The sequence below is a fragment of the Hippoglossus hippoglossus genome, chromosome 23 (assembly GCF_009819705.1).
Source record: "Hippoglossus hippoglossus isolate fHipHip1 chromosome 23, fHipHip1.pri, whole genome shotgun sequence".
Taxonomy (NCBI): Eukaryota; Metazoa; Chordata; class Actinopteri; order Pleuronectiformes; family Pleuronectidae; genus Hippoglossus; species Hippoglossus hippoglossus.
In genome coordinates, this window is record NC_047173.1 from 59933 (window position 1) to 84970 (window position 25038).

Below are 25038 nucleotides of genomic sequence, written 5' to 3' on the forward strand. Positions count from 1 at the left end.
TAGCGGCGTCCGTTGCAACACCATCGCGCACCAGAAAGTCAAAAGTACGGGAGAATTTCACCCTTAACATAGCCCGAAAAAAACTACCTGCAATATTTGTAAGGCGGACCTGCTTTCCATGGAAACAGGACACGAGCATTTGAAGAGGAGGCACGTTTGACATCGCAACGTAGATGATGCAGACTCGCCTCGGTAAGATAGCCTGTTATCTAGCTGGCTATATAAACGTATATACCTGTGCACAGGATTCTAGAATCCATTACAAAAATATGGTTTAAACTTTTTTTTTAACGAGTTTAAAAGCGTAATGTTATCCTATTGCCTGACAAACGTCTTTTTTAATCACAATTATGCAGTCCGAAGAAGACTATAGTTTTGTTTGTTGATGTTTTTATTGCTGCTACTTTCCCTGTCCTTTTGTTAACAGAAAAAATGGATACTTGATTTTTAATTTATTTTTAGTATCAGCACTTGGCCTGTTCTTGGTTCACAGGAAAAAGGGAAACTTGAATTTTCTTTGTTTTTGGATCAATAGTACCCTAATATGCAGCAAAGTTTATTAAAAGAAATTTTTGAATGAAGTTTCGATCTTTATTGTCTTTATTTTCAGTCATCACATGCCGCGAACAACCTCAAGCTAAATTTAAAAGCTGATGGCTAAATAAGAGCAATTGAGAATTTGTGTGATTCATAATCCCATTAGTCGATTAATCGTTTCAATAATCGATAGATTAATCGACTATCAGAATAGTCGTTAGTTGCAGCCCTAATCAGGAGGCGATACTGGTGCTGTGAAAAACGTCCTGCCTGGTTCCAGTCCCCAAGAAAAAGACTCAATCTGGCCTTAATGACTATAGATCAGTTGCCCTCACATCTCCTGTGATGAAGGTACTGGAGAGACTGGTCCTGGCCCACCTCAGACCACAGGTGAAATCATCGCTGGACCCTTTACAGTTCGCCTACCAGCCTCATCAGTTTGGATGATGAGGCCACTCACATCTAGATCAGTGAGAATCACATTCTTCGATTTTTCCAGTGTGTTCAATACCATCCAGCCAGTTCTGATGAGGGAGAAGCTGCAAGCAATGGGGGTAGACACATCCACTGTCTCCTGGATTACTGACTATCTGACAGGCAGACCTCAGTGTTCTGTCTAAAGTGGTGGTGAGTACTACAGGAGCTCCGCAGGGGACTGTACTGTCGCCTTTCCTCTTCACACTGTAAACCTCTGACTTTCAGTACAACTCCAAGTCATGCTACTTGCAGAAGTTCTCTGATGACTCTGCAGTGGTTGGGTGTATAAGTAATGGGAGGCAGGGTGACTACAGAGTGCTGGTGGACGGTTTTGTGGAGTGGGCTGGTAGAAATCATCTGCTTCTGAATCAGCCACTGTGTATTCTGGGAGAGGATGTTGTCACAGTGGAGGATTACAAGTACCTGGGCGTCCAAATCGACAGTGGACTGAAGTGGAAAACCAACACAGTACAAGAAAGGGATGAGCAGACTATTTCCTGAGGAAGCTGAGATCTTTCAACATGTGCAGCAAGATGTTGGAAATCTTCTATCAGTCTGTGGTAGCCAGTGCACTGTACTTTGCTGTGGTCTGCTGGGGGAGCAGCATCGGATCTGCTGACACCAACAGACTTAACAAGCTGATTAAGAAGGCTGGCTCCGTCATTTGCTGCAAACCGGACTCTTTTGAAGCGGAGCACTTTCTCCAAAAGACTGGTTCCGATAAAGCATCTCAAGAACCAACACAATGCCAAGTTAAAGGAGTTTGCTTATGCTAGCAGCAGCAAACAGCAACAACCAACTTTGCAGTAAACCCTGGAGAAGCGAGAGAAAATGTCCAGAGACAACCCACGAGCAGTAAAAATAACAGAAGCTCTTACCCAGTACATTGCTCTTGATGACTAGACGTTGTCAGTTGTAGATAATACGGGATTTTGCCATCTTCTCAGTGTACTGGAGCTGAAGTATGAGATTCCCAGCCATCACCACATCCCAGAAACTGCATTACCAAAGCTGCATGACTTCGTGAAAAAGCACGTTGCATGACATTTCGGCCTTCAGCTTCATCACTGATATTTGGACTAGCAGTGTGAGCCCAATGTCTCTCATCAGTTTAACTGTGCAGTGGATTGATTAGGATTTTACTCTACAGAGAGTCGCTCTATAAGCAAAACAGTTTTGGGGTTCACACACTAGCCAAGCCATAGCAGTTTGAGTCGCTTCAGTCATGGGGCATTCGTAAAAGTTCTGTTCACATTGTGCTCCAGGACACCGCCAAAAACATGATCAAGGCTATGAGTGATGCTGGACTGCCTAGCCTGCCGTGTGTTGCCCACACTTTTCAGCTGGCTGTTAACAAGGGTCTTTTGGCTCAGAGAAGTGTAGCTGATGCGGTGGCCGTCGGAAGTAAAATAGTTGGACATTTTAAACATTCCGCCTTAGCCTACTCACGCCTGGAAGACATACAGGTGCAGCTCAACATGCCTGTAAGAAGAATGCAGCAAGAAGTGCAGACCCGTTGGGACAGCACGTACTACATGCTAGAGTCTCACCGAACAGAAGCAGGCTCTGGGAATACTTGGGGCTGAATATGAGCTCCCTAATAACCTCAACGCTCACCAGTGGACATTACTGGAAAAGATGTGTTCTGGCACCGTTTGAGGAGTTCACCCGAAAGGTGAGCTCCTCTGATGCTTTGGCATCAGATGTGATTCCTTCTGTGCCCAGCCCTTCGGGCTCCAACCCTAAATACATCAGCATACTATATCAGCTGCTGCCTTCCTGCAAGGTGCATGATAAAAAGGGAGCAGCCCAACTCATCAATTAAAGTGTCAAAAACCGCTGTCCAAGCTTTAAAGGGGACATAGCATGCCCATTTTACCACAAGTTGATATGGTTCCTTGGGGTCTTAATGAAATGTCTGTAACATACTTTGGTCAAAATACCACAAGGATCATTTAAAACAGCACCCTTTTTACCCTGTATAAAGGTGGGGGGTGGGCCAAGGCCATGTAGGGAGTCTTCCAGTGCATTGTTACGACACAAAACCCAGGAAGCTCATTCGAGTCACTCAAGCATGACGTTTCTGACTTAGAGGAACCATAACAAAACGCGCGAGTGTTTTCTTCCCCGAGTTTTTGGGTTGGTAGACATGCCAGATACCCACATTAACGTGTAGAAGCACTAACAAAGTGGAATTTGCATGCTATGGCCCCTTTAAGAGATGAGTGGAGTGGTGCCACCAGAAGGGCACACGGCATGGGCCACAGGAGGGGAGAGTCTATTTGACTTGGTTTTAAATTAAAGAGTTTCTGCTATGCCGCTGCAGAATTTTATTGCCACGGCTTCAGGACCAGGGCAGAATCAATTTGCGATGCTCGCCTTTTACCGTGCCAGAATATCCTGTCAGTGTCCTCCTTCCCCACTTGCCTGCGCTCACTTTGCACTTTACCACCCCATTTGAATGCATCGCCTTCACCCTGGCGCGACCGAGGAACACCAAGACAGTGAGTTCACCAGCCCTGGCAAACCTACTGGCTACACACCTGGCCTCAGATCCCCCCAGCACCATGGTTGATGGCCTGGTCGTCCACTACAAAACTGCTCTATCCCTCAGTCTCAACTCTCTCGCCCCCCTCAAAACCCAAACTGTCTCCTACACCGGCCCAGCCCCCTTGTCCACAGCTGAACTTCGCGCCATGAAGTCCTCCGGCCGTCAACTGAATCAGCTCTATAAAAGATCTGCCTACAGAGACCATGTGCGTTCATACAAGGAAGCTCTCTCACACACCAAGACTCAATAATTCTCCTCCCTCATTGTCAACCAGCAAAACCACCCCAGAAACCTACTCACAACCATTCACCACCAAACCGATGCCCCTGACCTTTGCACCAAGTTCCTGGATTTTTTTCCAGGTTAAAGTGGACTCCATCCACCAGCAACTTTGGGCACCTCACCCCGACCCTCATTCACCTCAACTGGCTCCCGATCAAGGCCTGCATCAAGTACAAACTCCTCCTACTCACCTATAAATCCCCCCACGGCCTAGCCCCACCATATTTAACTGACATCCTCCACACCGACACTCCGCTCAGAAGGTTGTGGTCCTTTAACTCAGGAGTGCTCTCCATCGCCAACACCAAACTGCAAACCTTTGGAGACAGCCCCCAACCTCTGGAACTCTCTCCCTGAAGAAATCCGCAATGCTACATCGCTGGAGAGCGTCAGTTGCAGGTCATCTTAAGTTGAGAGGAAAACATGAGATGCTGTGCAGATGAAGCTGGTGAAGGTCATCCTCATGTTGACCAGACTGAAGTTGCCGATCTCCACCATGTTGCTACAGTGCATGCTGAGGACATCAGGTGCCACTCTTCCTTGCAGGGAGTAGGAAAAGAGGGGTAGAAAACCTTTCCACTACAATACACCACAGTCAAAGCAACAGACCCAAATGTCCAGCACCACTGTCACGTCATATACAGCAAGACTAGTTATGAATATGAAAGATATCACCAGACAGGACAGGCTTCTCCTACCAATACTTGTAAATGAAGTAATAACGTTATGTAATATAGTCACTTCCAAAAAGTGAAAATTACCATGATATTAATTTGAGGTTATTTCCCCACCCCTAGCAGAGCCTTCTGTGAAGCAGCTTTTGCATCACTGAAAGAGACATACGGGCATTTCTTTGATGTTGCCATTTATTGTAGAGGAGGAACTAAATCATGATTCTCTACATGAATTTCTTTCATTCAATGGATCCTACAATACTATGGTGGAAAAAATATTATTTATATTATATAATTTAGAAATACTCAAATAAGTTACAATATCACAAACCAGCACCAGCTTGCATTCAGTCGTGACTTAAAGTTTTGCAGTCTTAATGTTTAAGATAATAAATAATATGATAAAGAAAAGGTGAAATATTTTGTAGACGTTTATCTAATACACATATTATCTGCTGTCTCACCTGTGTTGACATCACCCAAAGTGGCCTGTTTGAACAGGGAGTAGACCTGCAGCATATCACCATCTGTTGGCTTCACCGTCAGCAGCTTCACCTCAGCTGCTGCTGTATCAAATTTAGCCTAAAGAGGAAAGGACAATAATTTTGATCAACAATTAATGGCAGTGGCACAGATGGAAGAGAGTTCTTTATTTATCAGAGGGTTGATGGTTTGATACCGCAGGACCTACAGTGCATATGCCAAAGTGTCCTTGGGCAAGCTACTGAACCCCAAAATAGCCAGCAGTGCCAGTGCTGGCAGTGTGAGAATGAGATACATAGAAGAGAAACACAATATATAATAGGGGTGGGTAGTACACAGGTGTCAAAATCATCATGACATGGATTGTACAATACTGTCATCACTGTAAAAGTCTTTATGCAAGGTGCAACGTAAAATAGGAGAGGCCCAGCTGATCAATGAAAGCGTGAACAGTAGCGTCTAATCTTAAAGAGATGAGTGAAGTGTTGGAAACAGACAGGGATAGCGAGGCGACAAAATTTACCTGCCACACACAACACAACACGCAGATACTCAGGACATCAGGGTTTAGGTGGTATTGTGTTATAATACCGTCACTGTTCACAAAATGAAATAACCATATTAACTATAAGTTGTATCGCCGACCCCTATTTGGTGAATGAATAGTTGAATGGGACTCATAATGTAAAGCGCATTGAGAGGTCATCAAGACTAGAAAAACACTATGTGAATAATGTGATACTTTGTTGATTCCCGTTGGAGGTCAGGATCAGCTACACAGCAGTGCCCAGTTTTGTAAATGGAATACATGGGAAAGGCTTCATATGTAATGAGTGTGGCTAACTTACTGGCAATGGTGACCCTTACATAGAGTTTCATGACATATTAATTCTGATTGTCAATTAGTTTTTTGATTACATGATGAGTCTCACCCTCAAATCTTTCCAGTGAGAGTGAATCTGCAGATTAATGCAGTGAAACTGCAAAATACTACATATACAATAAGCTCATAGAATAATTCTGACTCCTTCACACAAAACCCAATTAGCTGTGCCAAGTTAGCCAAGACCACATTAGAAACTGTAAGGTCCCAGTAAAATGATCTGGAACAGGTTAACAGATTTTGATTCATGCTTCAAGTAATTCTTTTGGTTTCTTATTACCGGAAACGCAAGACAGATATTTATGTGAAAAAAGTGCATTGATAACACACAATGACATAAAACAATGTTTACTCTAAAACCCACAACACTACAAAAATATGATGTTGGTGTTAGTATCCAAACGTTAAAAAAATAATACAACGTGCAATCAGATTATAGGAGGAGCAAATATCTGGTATCCATTATTTACAGTAAGTAGGTGAGAGGTCGCCCCTGAAAGTCTGAAGACCAAATCATTTACAAAAAATCTTGTGCTGGTCAGCTGAAAGATATGGCTGTGTGTCTGACTGATACACTCTATGGAAACAAGCATTAATACGAAAACATGTTAGATGCCACGCTGTCGTCTTTAAAAACATGGATTTTTGATGTTAAGTTAACTAAATCTTCCCATGGCTGATCTCTTCCCGGCCACCTGTTGTTCACAGTCCACCATTCTACCAAAACTGAGGGGGAACACGTTGGATATAAATTACTATCAAAAAACATAGCATACACTTCGTACACACGTGACCCGCGGAGGACAACGGTGGATAAATTCCAACTACCAACACCGCCACAAACACCGACAACGTGCAGATAATATACAATAGTCTTATAATAACGTTTAAATACGGCAAAATTATTAACAGAGGCAAACCTGAAACTTGCTCTCAGTTTATTTGGCAAAGCCAAGATCTCTAGACCAAAGCTGGACGCTATGAAATATGGACAAACCGTTATAAACCAACCCGTTGCCCAGATCCATACGCACCTGGAGGTCTGCCATCTTTTGTATCTGTCCGAAGGAACGTGCTCGCCGTAAAACTGACACTACAGAGGCGGAAGGGTAGTCCACTGGTCCTTGTATTAAGCAACCACTGCCTCGATCGATCCCTGGACGCAAGCCCTCCCCTCACCACCATTTCCTTCTTCTTCTTCTTTGAATTATGCAGAGTAGACGCTTCAATGGCGCTTTGCTGCCCTCTACTGTTCTTCTTCTTGTAGTGTTTATTGGCGGTTGGCAAACCAGCTTATAGGTGCATTAGCGCCCTTCTGGACTGGAGTGTGGATCAGTAGATCGGCAGTAAACAAACAAACAAACAAACAAAAATAAATAATAAATAAATAAAAACAAACAAAAATAACCTACAATTAAATTATTTTAAGTCCTGAGTGACAGTTTCCGGTTGTTTGTAGTATTCGCATAGTCCAGTTGGGTGCTTGCCTATTTTATAAAGTGTATCATTTAATAGTGTATGACCAATTCTCAGACGGGTAATGACTTTCTCTCTTCTGCTCTTCTCACCAGTGCCTACATTTTTTTGAATTTTATACAAATGTCTTCCTGTGTCGTTTAAATCCCAGTATTCTTGCCATGTTTTGTGAGTGTATTTGTTAATGATTGTTTTCATTTCTGCTTTGCTTAGTGGTACCTGATTGTCGATTGTCGTTCGTTTTAATGACTGTTTTGCTAATATGTCTGCCTTCCACTCCCACGTGAGCTGGAACCCATATGAAGGAGGTATTGCACCCTCTCTGATATAATTTGAGGATCATATGAAAAATTTCATTGGTAATATCTTGTCTGCATGATGATTTCATTGATCTTATACTGGCAATTGCTGACAATCTCGCTATGATAATCTCAGTGGCCTGGCTTCTTTCCTCCACCCACTGCAATGCAAACAGAATACCCAGTAGTTCCTGCTGTATATACTGACAGGTGATCTGAGACTCAATTTTTAATTGTTATGTCTAACTGCGGAATGAAAAAGCAGCACCAGTACGCCCTTTTTCTGGCTCCTTTGAAACATCTCTGAAAATGAATAGTTTATCCCGCTATTGATCTATATGGTTTTCTACTATTTTGCACTTTGGTAACTTCTTGTCTTTGTCTTTCAGCTTTTGCTCCAGACTGGTGACTATGCACATAAATTTCCGTGGTGCTATCTCTGATATTGGAACAGTAGAACTGATGTTAATTTTGTTTAATCCTACATCTTGTGCTCTGGTGTTTCCTATACATCCGAAACTAAAACATTTGGTTTTGTTATGCAACATTCCTGTAAAACACCCTTTTGCGGATGTGATTTATTATGTCCTTTGAGATTTACCCAATATGTCAAATAATGTTTCACTCTTCTCATCCTTAACGGCAGCTCACCCATCTCAACTTGTATTGCTGCAACTGGTGATGTTTTAAATGCTACACTGCAGATCCGGAGAGCCTGAGCTTGTTCCACATCTAGCTTTTTTAGGTTGGTTTCTGCAGCAGACATGTAGGCTATGCTTCCATAATCTAGAGCTGCTCTCATAAGAGCCTGATAAATATTCAACAGTGCTGTTCTGCTAGCTCCCCAATCTCGCCCTGACATACATCGAAGTATATTATTTATCTTCTTGCATTTATTTTTTACTTTATCTATATGTAAGCACCAGGTAAGTTTTTCATCAAAGTGAACTCCAAGAAATCTCACAATATCAACCTGTTCTAGTAGCTGTCCATATAATTGAATTTGAACTGGTTTGTGGCGTTTAGTAAAACATGAGTTTTCTATTGACATTCTAAAACCCCATTTATTTGACCATTCCTCCACTATATTTACTGCAGTTTGCATTTAATTTTTTAAGTACTCCAAATTTCGCCCCCTAACCCAGAGTGCTCCATCATCTGCATAAAGCAATTTTCCTATGCTTTGCTCAACCTGTTTAAAAATATCATTAATCATTATATCAAAGAATACTGGGTGTCTAATAAGAAATTTGACACCCAGTTTAACAATTTACCCTTCATGCCTAATTCATGAATTTTGATAAGGAGTCCCTCTTTCCATAGCATATCATATGCTTTTTCAATATCTAAGAACACAGCAATAACCATTTCTTTATTGCTTTGGGCTTTTTTGATTACTGATTCGAGACTTAAAACAGAGTCCATTGTTCCTTGTTCTTTCCTAAATCCACTGTGATGGAAATTCATCTTGAGATTTGAAATAATGAAATTCTCAGACTGGAGTTGCCTTTGAGTCTTTTTAATAGTAAGCTCTGCAGAGGTTACACAACAAGCACGGGTGCTCAAAGTGGAACTGGCCCCAAGTTCACAAAAGCCAGAACTTATACAAAGAGGCGTTTCATAAGACATAATATGAACAAAAAAAGACATGAAATCATCATCTGTGTCTATCTGCTGTGTCCGTCCGTCCGCTGTACCAGTTGGAAGAAAACATCACCAAATAAGGGCATACACCCTGTTTATCAAGGTCATAGCAGTGAGACACTGCCAAATAAGGGTCCCATCCTGTCAGGTAGACAGTATCACAGCAGTGAGACACCTGGTCAGGGGGATTTCCACTACCTTAGACACTGGTCAGTAGAATTTTCCACTACACCACTTTGATATCCTGAGATTAGGTTTTTGCTCTCTAGATGATGTGTTAACCTCTCCATTAACCATCCGTTCCATGGTTTTCCCTAACTGTGATTTTAGTGCTATCCGTCTATAAATTGATGGATTTGATGGATCTTTTCCAGGTTTAATTATTGGAACTATAACTGATTGCTTCCAACTTGTTGGGATTTTACCTGTATCCCATATCTTATTAAATAATCTCAACACTACTTCAAGTGTGCCATCATTCATATTATCTAACATCCTGTAACATACTTCATCTTTTCCTGGGCATGTTTGTTGTGCATTAGAACTGGCTCTCTTCAGTTCAAAATTACTGAAAGTTTCATCCAAGTCCTCCTCTGTTAGAGCCATTTTATGTACTATTCCTGGGTTTTGTGCTAGATTATTTACTCTGCATTGTTTAGCTGTTTCTGATGGGTTTTCTGAGCTCTGAATCTTAACAAATGTTTTTGCTAAAAGTTCTGCCTTTTCTGCATTATTTATTGCATTTATGTTATCACTCGTTAGAACTGGTGTTTCAAAATGTTTCTTTATGCCATTCATTTTCCTAATCATTCCCCATATGTTTGACAGTTGTGTTTCTCCCAATTTTATCACAGTATTGCCTCCAGCATGTTCGTTTTGACACTCGAATTGTTTTCCGGACTATTGCTTGTGCTTTTTTGTATTTAATAAATGCATCCATTGTATGATGAGCCTTTAATTGGCTAAATGCTTTATTTCTCATTTTAATTAATTTGGTGCAATTTTCATTCCACGAAGGCACACTTCTTTTACTTTTTCTTCCTGTACTCTTGGGAATAATTTCTTGTGCTGATTAATTTCTTCTGCTGATTGTATAATCGCTTCCAACATTTTTTCTTACCAACTTCCTCACCACATCTGTTATATTCTCTCCTGCTAGTTTTGCACATTTATTTTTACTTATTATCTGGAATGCATCCTAGTCTGCCTTATCTAATTTCCATCTTTGTATTCTTACCCCTTAATCTTGATGCATTTCTATTCCAATTTTGGTTAATATTGGGTAATGATCACTGCCTATTGTATACTTGTTCAACACTTCCCAAGTACTAATACCAGCAATTCTTGTAGATGTAATTGTCAAGTCTATTGCACTTTGTGTATTCTGTATACTGTTGTATCACGTTCCCTTTCCATCATTTATACACATTAAGTGCTTTTCATCCATAAACTCTTCTATTACTGACCCATTTGCGTCTGTATTATTGCTTCCCTATGATGTACAGTGTGAATTAAAATCTCTGCACCATACTACTCTGCCATTGACCGGTCCACTTGCTGCATTTAATATCTCAGGTGTCAGTCTGAACATGGATTATAACAATTCACTATCTCTAAGTTGTCTGTTTCTGTCTTACTTTGATTACTATTGATTCTTGTTCTTTGCTTATCTTATTTACATTTTACCTCAGCCCACTCCTCACAAAAATTGCAACCCCTCCACATTTTCCAGTTTTCCTGTCATTTCTGATTGTTGTATATCCATGTATAAGAAAATCCCATTTTGGCTTCAACCATGTCTCTTGTATGCATATTATGTTTGGTTTTTCTGGCAATTTTGACAGAAACTTTTTAAATTCTTGTCCAATGGCAATGATCACATCGTTATGAGCCACCAATCCATGTCTGAGAGTTAGAGATTCCTCCGCTTAGCTTTCCTTCGACTGTTTTCCAACTAAATTCTTTGATCCCAAGGTATTTCTCGGCTGCCTTTACAATTATCTTGATTTTCTCCGTTTTTTTATCTGTCTGCGATGAGCAATTTATCACCTCTACCATAAACAGGACAAATTCATTTTTTCCCCACTATCAGTGTATCTTTCTTTACTTCATGTATTTCACTTCCCCCACAGGTGGCGTAGCTGTTCCTTGTCACCTACACATCTGATTGTGTCTACACTTTCTTTACTGCCTCAGCATATGAAATCCCCAACCGACATTTGAACCCTTTGTACCTCTGCTGCTTTTTTACCGACTTCGCATAGGCTGAGCTGTGTTCTCCTCCGCAGTTACAACATTTAATCTTTGCTCCTCCCTCACATTTCACGTACTAATGATCACCTGCACATCTACCACATCTCTGTTTTCCTTTGCAGTTTGCTGCTATGTGGCCACATTTTTGGCACTTAAAACATCGCAGTGGGGTAGGAATATAGTTCTTGACCTCATAGCTCATATATCCAAGAAACACTTTGTCTGGTAGTCTGGTCTCCTCAAATTTGATCATAACAGACAGGCTATTGCATTTTTCTCCAAATCTAGTTGTTTGGAGACATTTTACTTCAATTACTTTTGCTCCTTCCAGTTTATCTTTAATTTGGTCAACTGGCACTACTGTACAAATTGTCTTTCTTCCGGAGGTGAACACTGCACTTTTTTGCCTTCTATCTTAGTCTTATAAGATAGAAGTCTTTATAGCTTTTCCTTGTTGTGTACTGTCTCTACATGACACCATCAATGCACCATTTCTCAAAATCTTGGCCCCTTTAATCTCATTCAGCAGTTTATTTAGAGATTTCATTATTTGAAACAGGTTCCACTCACCAAACGACGCTCCCTCTTGAGACAGTTTGATAATCACTTTATATTCTTCTCGTGGCCTTGCTGTTTCTATGACACTATTATCCAAATCGCTTCCCCTTTCACTGGCGATTTTGTTACATTTCTTTTTACGTTTTCGTCTACTTTTGGAGCTTTGGTCTTCGGCACTACACCAAATATCACCTCTCCCGCCATCAACTTCAATTCCCATCTCACTTCCTGATCTGTCACTTCCCTCTGCCATCTCCTGACCATTCACAGCCCAGTCGTCGCCTCACTCTGTCTGTGAGTGATGTGTCAAACTCTGATGTGCCACACTCACATTTTCCTTCATGGTGTTTCCCAATCAGAGCCAGCCCACTTCTAAACCCACAATGTCCAAACCTCAACCTAGTTATGACATCTGAAATTTTCCTCTTACAATCAAAACTGATTTCACAAACTTTTTCCAGAGTTTGTTGCAATGTAAAGTACGACCTCCCCTTCTTTTCTTTTTCCCATGAGTTCTGCCACATTCTTTCACTGCTCAATTCTATTCTCCTGAGCAAATTCTCCTCCTTGGCAGATAACGTACTTCCTCATTTCCCTCTACACCCATTTAAAACCCACCTCATATCCTATGATTCCTGAACAATGTTTGCAAAATATCAGTTACTATTATTCAGGATGCGTAGATCAATTTTAGGTTCTGGGATAACCCATGATGGAACATGTTATGAACAAACTGGGAGGCAGACATTAACATAAAAAATAAAAATTTCCTTCGCTAAGATTTTAGGTTATATCCAAATTCAGCTTTAACTTTTCTCTGCCTTCCCAGGATTTCCCAGTGTTGATCCAGCAAGAAATTCATGGAAATTCTTCTCTTTGACCTTTTGTTTTCATCAAGTATTTCAATCCAAGGTTATAATGTCTAATGGCATCTCTCCCATTTCAATCATGAGAGCAGGAATTTGAATAGTGCAGCATGCCCCACTTTGATTTTCGTAGGAGATGCTATGTCATGGTCTGCCCCTTCCTCCTCCTCTGTGTGTGTGTGTGTGTGTGTGTGTGAATGATTAGGTGCGTTCGACTTGGACTTGGTCTAATTGTGGCTGACTTGATCCGCTGGCCAATCTCGCAGTGTTTGCTTTTTTTGTTGGAGTGTTTTTGCACAAAGAATAAAATGAGCAAGCAACCAAGTTGTCTGAGAACTTTCTTTCAGCTGAAAATTAAAACTAGTGTAAAGTGACCATGTGTTAATACACAGGAGCTGAAATTCATCACATCCTCATTAGAGAGAAATAAACAGATATAACTATTTTCTTCTTTAATAATCACATCATTAGAAATACTAAATAAGGCACCTTTATGTTAATAACATATTTCTGCTAACCATGACTGAATCATCATTAGTGGAGAAAACAATTCCCCTCGTTGGATCTCTGATAATAGAATCAGCTCTCACTCGTCTAGCCAGACTTGACACTTCCACCCATCTCACTGCCCCTGCATAGGATATATTGTTTTCCTTCCCTACTCTGGCGACTTGTGCCTTAATATGTAAGGGCAGCTGGATGATCGCCTCTACAATTGCAAGATTTCATCACTTCATTACATTCTCTCCCATCATGAACTTTACCACATCACGTTACACGCCACTTGGAGAAGGTGCTCAGCCAGTATGAGGCGGAGAGGGTGGTCAGGGTTACCATTATCGAGCACAGCATTAACCCATAGCCAATCAACTCTCCCCGGATTCAAAAGGCAGCAGCCCAGCTGCCAGAGGGGGGAGAGAGAGACAAAGACACACATGGGAAGAGACGCAATTTATGTTTAGTTTTGACTTTATGTTTCCTCAGGTGTGTTAAAAGAGAATTAAATAATGCAGAAAAGCAACTGGTTAGTCTCTGGCGTGGTGATACCCCAGAGTCATCGTCATATGCCACAGAATGTTAGTTAGCGTATGTGTGTCCTGGGTGTGGCGATGACACCTCCCTCCACCTGGTTCATCGGGCACATCAGATCCTCATTCAACCACTCTACATAAGCTTCAGCGTCCCATTCCTTCGTCGCCAGATCGTTCCGGCAACCAATGAGTTAATTTCAGTTCAGGCCATCAAACTCCAAGTCAATTTTCACTTTTTTGTGGTAAGTCTATGTGTTTTTGTAACTCTAGTTTGCGTAGCTTGCTTGTCTGCCTGGCTGCCCACCTGTTAACTCTTCAGCCTGCACTTCAGACAGAGACAGAGAGAAAGTATGGGAGCAAAATACTTTGCTTTTTTTGTAAGTTATGAAAACAGGTCTTTACCTGGAGTCAGTGCTGAAGTGATGACTCTCAGTGTTCAGTCTTGTTGGAGTTCAGTTCTGTATCCTCATGTTGGACATCCACTGGTGCAAGCTGTCTGAGTCACCTAGAGCAGGGGTGTCAAACTCAAATACACAGTGGGCCGAAATTAAAAAGTCAAGGGCCAGACGGGTTCAACGTTTATTGAAAACTTATTGAAAGAACCTTAGTGCACATATTGAACCTGGAACTAACAAGGCCTATAGAGTATTGCCTATAAAACAACATTAATTATGAAATAAATAAAATAAAAATAATAAATAATACATAAATAAATAAAAATAAAAGTAATAAAATCAGTTTCATTAATTGCTTATGGCTCTATCTGCAGTTTTTCCAGAGTAATTTCAAGTGAAAACATTTTCTACAGGCAAACAACAGCCAAAAATAATTTACTTCAAATGTCCTGTAGTAGCAAGAAAAAAAAAAATGCAAAAATGAAACTGCGTTAAAGCACCGTTTGCTGCTCTGTGATGCTCACTGGTCTGAGCCAGACACTTGGTGTCTCATCTTGGATACAAGTTCATCAATGTCTGGGGTCAGGCTCTGAGCTGAGGAAATCCTCAGGATTGAGTGAAGGTGCTCATCAGTAAGACGAGTCCTGTGTGAAGTTTTGTTTATCTTCATCAAAGAGAACAGTTGTTCACACAAGTATGTGCTGCCAAACATAGAGAGCGTTTGAGCAGCCTGGGAGCGCAGCTGGGGCATTGTGTCGGGGATGAAACGTGGAAACTCTGCAGCGCCCACAGACTCATATTTTGCCTTCAGTGTGTCACTACATTGGAGCTCAATCAGCTCCATTTGGAGGTTTGATGGTGCGTTTTCCACGTCAGCTGCAAATGGATTACTGAGCAGTTCAAACCTGCTTTTTTGGGCTTCAAAATCGGCAAATCGCCGTGTGAAGTCAGCACCAAGTATGCCGAGTTTTTCAGCAAACTGTGTAGTTGGGAAGGCAGCGACCTGCTCTTTCATTGTTTGGCAGTGCGGAAAATGGCTCAAGTTTTCCTGCAGCATCTGCGTCTCCCACAGGCGCAGCTTGGTTTTAAAAGCCCTCACTGTAGCGTACATGTCAGTAATGACACGGCCCCGCCCCTGAAGCTGCAGGTTGAGCGCATTCAGGTGGCTCGTGATGTCACACAGAAACGCCACTTTCCACAAAAAATCTTTCCAGCACCTTTCCCTGGCTTAGCCATCGCACCTCTGTGTGATAGGGCAAGTCACCATATTCTGTACTTAACTCCTCCAGAAACCTTTGGCTCTGATAAAGTTAACCGCTAATGTTATGATGCTCATCACATGTTCCATTTTCAAGGCTTTGCCACACAACGACTCCTGGTGTATGATGCAGTGATAAGCTGTCAACTCACTTGTGACGTTTTCCTCCTTCATCTTTTCTCGGATCCTCCCCACCAATCCACTCTTTTGACCGCACATCGCAGGCGCTCCATCTGTTGTCAGTCCCACAAGTTTATCCCACGGCAGCCCCATTTTATCTACACATCTGGACACCTCTTCAAAGAGATCTTTCCCCGTAGTTCTGCCATGCATTGGGTGTAATCCCAAAAACTCTTCTGTTACGCACAGGCTTGAGTCCACTCCACGGATGAAAATTGACAGCTGGGCAGTATCAGAAGTGTCGGTGCTCTCATCTGCAGCAAGGGAGTATGCGATGAAATCTTTTCCCTTTCCCACAAGCTGTTGTTGGAGATTGGCAGCAAGGTGACGCACACGGTCAGCAGCGGTGTTTCGGCTTAGGCTCACATTTAAAAATGCTTGCCTTTTTTCTGGGCACACGGCTTCGCAAACTTTAATCATGCAGTTTTTGACAAATTCCCCCTCGGTAAAGGGCCGGGCTGATTTTGCAACCTCTGCTGCCACAATAAAACTGGCCTTAACAGCAGCCTCGCTTTGTGATTTGGCTTTAGTGAACATAGCCTGCTGTGACACCAGACTTCTTTTTAACTCCTCTACCTTCTGTAGCCTTTGTGTCATGTCCAGATGCTTGTATCTGTCTTGGTGCTTCATTTCATAGTGTCTTCTTATGTTGTATTCTTTCATTACAGCCACACTGTCTCCGCACAGAAGACACACAGCTTTGCCCTTTACATCCGCGAACATATACTGTGCCTCCCACCTGTCTTGAAAACTCCTGTTTTCAAATTCCACCTTTCGTATAGCCATTTTTTGGGGAGAGGGATAGTTGAAAGTTGACACAAGTGGTATGTAATACAGACTGTGAGGCGCGTTCACGGGCCCGCGATTGACGTGCCGACACACGGGCAGTGCATTGTGGGATTTGTAGTATTATGGTGGTGTGTGCGATATACCGGCGGGCCAGCTCTAATAGTAAATAGATTTTATCATGCGGCCAAAGATAATTCATTCACGGGCTGGATGTGGCCCGCGGGCCTTGAGTTTGACACATGTGACCTAGAGGAAAGTTTTACACAAATACACAGATATGTAAAGTCATGTGCCAGGTTAACTCCTTCACAGACTTCTACATGATCAAAATAAAAGTTTATTACTTCAAAGTTCATCAGATGACATACCTTCAGCTTAGGTGGTGGACATCAGCCTCAGGTTCTCATGCACTGCCATGCATGGAAGACTGTGTAGATCAGGTAGGTTTAGCTAGTTTGGTTAGCAAATTTGATCTGCTCAGAGATTATTGGCAAGTACCACTGTCCCAGAGAGCTAGAGAGATCACCGCTTTCATTACCCCATTTGGACTTTATTCATATTCTGACGAGTTTTGGAGATTGAAAAATGTACCAGCATCTTGCGTGACACCAACCTAACAGTGAACTTGGCAAAGTGTGAGTTTGCCATGGCCACTGTTACCTATCTAGGGAAGGTTGTCGGGCAAGGGCAAGTGCGGCCTGTTCAAGCAAAAGTAACTGCGATTGCGATCTATCCAGTGCTCACCACCAAGAAGGAGCTCATGCGCTTTTTGAGTTTGGGGGAGTACTACAACAAACCTTTCTTCTGTTGTTGCTCCCTTGACGGATCTGTTGAAGGGTAGAGCCAGGTATATCTGGTCAGCTTCCTGCCAGCAAGCTTTCGATAATATCAAAACAGTTCTCTGCTCACCTCCAGTCCTCATGGCACCCTGCATGAATGATTCCTTTTGGCTTGCAGGTGGATGCGAGTGACGCAGGTGCTGTGTTGTTTCAGTGATGGTGTTGAGCAACCTGTGAGTTTTTTCTCCAGGAAGTTTAATTCGTACCAGGTAAATTTCTTCTGTCATGAAAAATAAACTCTTGTTCTGGTGTGGGCATTGCAACATTTCTAAGTTTATATTGACTCTAGTTTTCCCATTTTTGTTTACACGGACCACAATCCAATCATATTACTTCACTCTTTGTCTTGCCCTAATCGCAGATTGATGCGTTGGGTACTATTTCTGCAATCATACTGCTTGGTCATTCGTCACATCAAAGGCTCTGAGAACAAACTAACAACAAACATGTAGACCCAGAACTATCTTATGACGCAAGGTTAATGCGTAGAATGCATCATCATCAGGATCCTTACCAGTTTGTTCCCCAGTCAGCTGTGATGCAGACGCCAGCCCCTGTTCCTGGTCCTGTCCACGGATCAAGGTCGTCTGGCTGAGTTTGGCAATAGGGGTATGTGGAGGTAACTCACCAGAGCACCTTCAGGTGAACCAGGGACAGATGATTGGCACAGCTGAGGTGACGTTAATATTCATGTTGATAATAATAATAATAATAACAATGTTGTATTAATTTCAATATTAGACTTAATTTGTTTCATTCAGTGTGTACACCAACCCATGCATTGTTGTAACCACATACTTGACCTTGTATTATCATATGGTGTCAATATTGAACATCTAATAGTACTTCCACATAATCCAATTCTATCAGACCATAATTATATTATAATTATATAATCAGACTACATGCCATTAATGAAAAACTCCTTTTTCCGATATCTTCCCGATAGTACTGTAGAAAAATTTAAGGAAATACTTCCAGATACATTTAACTCAGTATCAACCCTGAATATAATTCTTTAAAAACCCTAGTTCCACTGAGATTGACCATCTTGTTGATAGCACTGCAGACCTACTATGATTAACATTAGACTCCATAGCACCTCTAAAAAAGAAGCATGTGAAACATAGTAAATTAGCTCCCTGGTACAATTCCAACACATGTGAATTAAAACAAGCGTCAAGAAAACTAGAAAGGAATTAGTGCTCCAAACACTGTGTTTAAAATCACATCCTGGAAAGATAGTGTTAAAGTATAAAAGAAGGCCCTCCACAAAGCAAGAGCTGCCTACTACTCCACATTAATAGAAGAAAATAAAAACAACCCCAGGTTTCTCTTCAGCACTGTAGCCAGGCTGACAGAGAGTCACGGCTACATTCAATCCAGTATTTCCACATCCCTGAATAGCAATATCTTTATGAACTTCTTTAATGATAAACTTCTAACTATTAGAAATAAAATCTACCATCTCCTTCCCTCAATTGATGCTATTGATCATCAATCAAAGAAATCGCAGGAACAGCTGAGAATCCTACTAATTATTGAGACAGCTTCTCTCTGATCACCCTTGATCAGCTGACCTCAATAATCTCATCGTCTTAACCCGCAACATGTATCTTAGATCCAATTCCTACAAAGTTGCTTAAATGAAATTCTGCCCTTAATAAATAGTACTTTATTGAATACAACCAATCTATCCTTATCATCAGGATATGTACCACAGTCCTTTAAGCTAGCCTTAATCAAACCTTCTCAAAACGCCCACCCTGGACCCGGAGGTTGTAGCCAGCTACAGACCGATATCCCCTTCCTGTCTAAAATCCTTGAGAAGGTTGTAGCCGATCAACTGTGTGAATTTCTCCAGTGAAGCAATGTTGCAGTGCGTGTTATCAGGTAAGGCTCAGGAGGCGTACTCCGCGCTGAGTATTGCTGATAGTAAGATCTATGAGATGGTTAAAGCTGCGGTGTTAAAAGAATACGAGCTAGTGCCTGAAGCATATCGCCAGAGATTCAGATCATGGGCGAAATCAGATAAACAGACCCACATGGAGTTCGCCAGAGACCTAAACACTCATTTCAATCGGTGGTGTAATTCACTGAGCGTGGACAGTTATGGCGATTTGTGTAATTTAATCGTTCTGGAGCAATTTAAAAATACGGTACCCTCTCAGATAGCTATGTATTTAAATGAGCGTAAAGTAAAAACCGCGACGGAGGCCGCTGCTCTGGCTGATGAGTACGTACTGACGCACCGCGGGTACAGTGAGTACAGGGCTCCAGATGATACTGGCTCCCGAGGGGACGAGCGTAATTTCCGCACGGCGGGTAAACGCTGGCAAGAGGCAAGCAACCCGCGTACTTATAAACCAGAGAGGTCCCCGCGCTCTCAGCTGCAGTTTGATCCGAATAAAGTGTGTAATTATTGTAAAGGAAGAGGACATTGGAAAGCCGAATGTCCTATTAAATCAGGGGCTAAAGGTGGTTCTGGTCGCGGACATGTGAGGCCCGTTGCACTGAGGGCTCCGGTCAGAACACTAAGTCCAAGGGGTGTTAACTCTCACTGTGCTATTCCTTGCTGTGTTGATGCTCCACGTGAACAGGTGAAGCCTTCAGGGGAGCATACCCAAGTTAAATCTGATTATTCTGCTTTTGTGTCTGATGGTCAAGTGTCGTTAGTGGGCAGTAATGTAAAGGTGCCAGTGAAAATCCTGAGAGATACTGGAGCATTTGATTCATATATTCTGAGCTCTGTGCTGCCGTTTTCTCAGCACACTGACACTGGAGATTACATTCTGATGCAGGGAATGGGTTTGACTGTGTTGCCTGTTCCAGTGCACAAGTTAGCACTGGACTGTGGCTTGGTACAGAGGGAAGTAGCCATGGGGGTGCGCCCTGCATTGCCAATCCCAGGCGTGGATATTATTCTGGGGAATGATCTGTGTGGTAGCCGTGTGTGGGCTAGCTGTCCGCCATCTCCGGTGGTGACATCCTCTCCTTCTGTCACTACAGAGTCGGATGAGAGTGCACAGTGTTTCCCGGATGTGTTCACGGTCTGTGCAGTTACTAGAGCTAGGTGCCATGAGAAGGCAGAACCTGAAGTCGAACAGAGCATGACAGAGGGGACTGGAACCTGCTCTGTGTCCATGCCTGACTCTTTGTTATCAGTTTCTCACACCGTACTGGCAACTGTGCAGCAAGCTGATCCTTCACTTAGTGGGCTATTTGAAAAAGTGCTATCAGATGCTGATGTGAAGAGTGCTGCTATTGGTTATCTGTGTCAGGATCAGTTGTTGGTGAGGAAATGGGTTCCTCATGGGCTTAACTGTGTCGGTGATCCGGTTTTTCAGGTTGTGGTTCCGTCGAAGTTTCGTGAAGAGGTACTGAGGACCTCACACGATCAGTTGGGACACTTGGGTGTTCGTAAAACCTATGAATACATCCTCAGATATTTTTTCTGGCCAGGCATGAAGAAGGATGTATCTCGCTATATTAAAACTTGTCTCACCTGTCAAATGACCGGTAAACCAAACCAGACCATTAAGCCGGCTCCTCTCTTCCCCATTCCTGCCATTTCTCAGCCTTTTGAGCATTTAATAATAGATTGTGTTGGTCCCTTACCACGCTCAAAGTCGGGAAGTAATTACTTGCTGACAGTAATGTGTCAGAGCACGAGATATCCGGCGGCATATCCGTTACGCTCCATTACTTCTAAATCCGTGGTTAAGGCTTTAACACAGTTTATTTCTGTTTTTGGGATCCCCAAGGTGATCCAGAGTGACCAGGGCACAAATTTTACATCCACTCTCTTTTCCCAGGTTTTGAAACAGCTGGGTGTAAAACATAATCAGGCTTCAGCATACCACGCTCAGAGTCAAGGGGTGTTGGAAAGGTTTCATCAAACACTCAAATCTCTGTTGCGTAGCTATTGTGTAGAGTTGAGTCAGGATTGGGAGGAAGGTTTACCCTGGTTGTTGTTGGCTGCCAGAGGGGTACTTCAGGAGAGTACAGGTTTTAGTCCAAACCAGCTTGTGTTTGGTCACACGGTGCGTGGACCTTTAACATTACTGCATGATGAAATTGTTCAATCTGAACCACCCCTTAATCTGCTTGATTATGTGAATGGTTTCCGGCATAGATTGTATGTTGCTGGGGAGAGAGCGAGGGACAATTTAGCATCTGCTCAGAGGAAAATGAAAAATATTTATGACCGTAAGGCCAAGACTCGCAACTTCAGTCCAGGTGACCAGGTTCTGGCTTTGTTGCCACTAGTGTGTTCACCGTTTCTAGCCAAATTCCACGGCCCTTTTACAGTTTTGCGCAAGTTGTCTGAGCAGAATTACCTGCTGTCTACGCCAAAACGTAGAAAGTCAACTCAGCTCTGCCATATAAATCTCTTAAAGCCTTATTATACTCGTGAGTCGCCATTTTGTGAGAGTGTGCCGCAACACACTGTGAAACCTGTGCTAATGACAGACACTGTTGGTAGACGCTCACCTGCAGCTGAGATGTCTGTACAGGAGGAAGATGGTGTGGTTCCACCCGATGAAAGCCGGCTGCGTGGTCGGTTGAAAAATTCAGAGTCACTACATGATTTGGGTTCGGTATTTGGCCATTTGTCCTGTGAACGGGCTGCTGAGTTGTCTGTTTTGCTCAACAACTATATGTGTTTGTTTAATGATGTTCCAACTTGTACACACTTGTTGGAGCATGACATTGATGTAGGTGATGCACAACCAGTCCGCCAGAGGTTTTACAGGATATCTCAGGAAAAACGTAAGGTAATGGAGAAAGAAATAGTGTACATGCTAGACAATCGCATTGCTGAACCGTCAGCTTCCAGCTGGGCGTCTCCGTGCTTGCTTGTGGATAAATCAGATAAAAGTCCTCGGTTCTGTACTGACTACCGTAAAGTAAATGGTGTAACAAAACCTGATGCTTATCCACTGCCACGCATGGAAGACTGTGTAGATCGGGTTGGTTCAGCTAATTTTGTTAGCAAATTTGATCTGCTCAGAGGATATTGGCAAGTACCGCTGTCCCAGAGAGGGAGAGAGATCTCTGCTTTTATTACCCCATTTGGACTGTTTTCCTATTCCGTGATGAGTTTTGGATTGAGGAATGCACCGGCAACTTTCCAGCGCCTTATGAACATGGTAGTGTCTGGGCTGGAGGGGTGTGCTGTGTATCTTGATGATGTGGTGATTTATAGTGATACCTGGGAAGATCATGTCTGCCGAATTAAAAGGCTATTTGACTGCTTGCGTGACGCCAACCTAACTGTCAACTTGGCAAAGTGTGAGTTTGCCAAGGCCACTGTTACCTATCTGGGTAAAGTGGTTGGGCAAGGGCAAGTGCGGCCTATTCAGGCAAAGGTATTTGCAATTAAAAACTATCCAGTGCCGACCACCAAGAAAGAGCTCATGAGTTTTTTGGGCTTGGTGGGATACTACCGAAGTTTTTGCAGGAACTTCTCGTCTGTTGTTGCTCCTTTAACAGATCTGTTGAAGGCTAGAGCCAAATATATCTGGTCAGGTTCCTGCCAACAAGCCTTCGATAGTGTCAGAACAGTTCTGTGCTCACCCCCTGTTCTCATGGCACCCTGCATGAACCGTCCTTTTGCCTTGCAGGTGGATGCGAGTGACGTAGGTGCAGGTGCTGTGTTGTTTCAGGGTGACAGTGATGGGGTTGAGCGCCCTGTGAGTTTTTTCTCCAGAAAGTTCAATTCATACCAAATCAATTATTCTGTTATTAAAAAAAGAAAGTCTTGCTCTGATCTGGGCGTTACAACACTTTGAAGTTTATGTTGATTCTAGCGCTCCCATTTTGATATACACTGACCACAATCCCATTACTTTTCTTCATTCCTTGCCTTGCCCTAATCGCAGATTGATGCGTTGGTTCCTTTTTCTACAGTCCTACTGTTTGGATATTCGTCACATCAAGGGCTCTGAGAACATTGTGGCGGATGCATTGTCTCGAGCGCCTTGCTCTTGAGTATTTTACAGTTGTCTTCTCAGTCAACTATTTGTCTCCTCTGCCTCGCTTAAAAGTGCTTCTCCAGACGTCGGGAGTTGCTGGGTGGCAGGGAGCAGAGTGAGTGGACTATAGAGGTGAGTATTGTAAACTACAAAATAGAGTCAAATTGTTAAGTAAATTAGTTTGTAATATTAATTTGAGCTATTTGAGAAATGATATACCCTGATGGTATTGTTGGTACAATGGTTGGTATTACCAAATAAACATTGGTATGTTATGTGTATGTATGTGGGATTCCCGGTGGGAACCCCTCTCTTATGGGGGGGGGGGGTGTGACGACCCCTTCCACCCTCGCCTGGACACTAGGTGTCCCTGTTCTCTTTTCCCCTGAGCTGTAGGTGGGGGTGACGTCAGTATTAATCAGGGCACACCTCGGCCAGGTGTGCTGTGCCCGTTAAAAGGCCTTGCCACGTTCATCTCTGGGTCTTGCGCTCTTGGCGGGACGAGGTTGGATCTCCCTGACTCCTGACTGCAGCATCCTGTTCTGTTTTTGTTCGTGGACACACGTTGTGTTGTTGAGTATAATTTAATTTGTTAATAAAAACCTGAAAGAGCAACAGTCCACTCGTGTCATCTCCCTCCTTGTCACAATCCTTGAGCCGGGCTGTGACACCCTTAATAATATGGCACCATTATACCTCAAAGAGCTGATAGTACCTTATCAACCCACTAGAGCACGGCGCTCCCAGAATTCAGGCTTACTTGTCGTCCCTAAAGTCTCTAAAAGTAGAGTAGGAGCCAGAGCTTTCAGCTATCAAGCTCCTCTCCTATGGAATCATCTCCCACTTTCAGTTCGGGAGGCAGACACCATCTGTACATTTAAGAGTAGGCTTAAAACCTTCCTCTACGATAAAGCTTATAGTTAGAGCTGGTCCAGGCTTGTCTTAGACCTGCTCTTAGTTATGCTGCTATATAGGTCTACAATGTCGGGGGACACATTACACACGGAGCTTCTCTTCCCAGCTTCTCCTTCCTCTTCTCAATCCTTATCACATCAAATAAATTAATATCTCATCAATGCATGTTACTGACTTGACTTCTTCCCCGGAGTCCCTTTGCCTTATCGTCCGCAGATCCAGGGCCGCGGTTGCGGCCACATTGTGGATTATGATCTGTGGATCGCGTATCAGAGATCGTGATCATAATGGCGGATTCTGTATCGTGCTGGCATCTGATAATGGTGGTGGACCACGACCGAGGTGGCAGCTGATGGTGGATCCTGATGGCGGATCCTGATGGCGGCAGTGGACAATGACTGTGGACTATAGTGGCATCCGATCTTGATGGTGGATCATGATCGTGGTGGCTGCTGACCATGGACTATGATTACAACAAGACTGCTTGATATATAATATTTCTCCTCAGATACTCGGCCATTACTGACAATAATCCATCAATTCATTGACCTTCAGTTATGCTACAAAGTGTTTATTCTAATCAATGCAACTGATGTTCTCCTTTACACTTGACATCTATTGCACTTCTGTCCGTCCTGGGAGAGGGATCCCTCACATGTGGCTCTCTCTG

The 25038-nt window shown here is 42.8% G+C and overlaps 1 protein-coding gene and 1 long non-coding RNA gene across 2 annotated transcripts in view; one reads left to right on the forward strand and one right to left on the reverse strand.

Moving 5' to 3' along the window:
• The window catches only part of LOC117757496 (acyl-CoA-binding protein-like), a 34575-nt gene extending 27483 nt beyond the window's left edge, over window positions 1-7092 (reverse strand). Inside the window, exons 1-2 of the mRNA XM_034578714.1 lie at window positions 6922-7092; window positions 4986-5103 (exon numbers count right to left, since the gene is read on the reverse strand). Coding sequence (XP_034434605.1) covers window positions 4986-5103; window positions 6922-6936 — 133 coding nt within the window. The 5' untranslated portion in view covers window positions 6937-7092. The remainder of the gene's footprint in view (window positions 1-4985; window positions 5104-6921) is intronic.
• On the forward strand, window positions 9-24572 carry LOC117757498. Its single transcript, XR_004613131.1, has 3 exons — window positions 9-519; window positions 20732-20742; window positions 24562-24572. It is a non-coding gene; the product is annotated as an uncharacterized LOC117757498 (long non-coding RNA).
• Window positions 24573-25038: the final 466 nt, after the last annotated feature.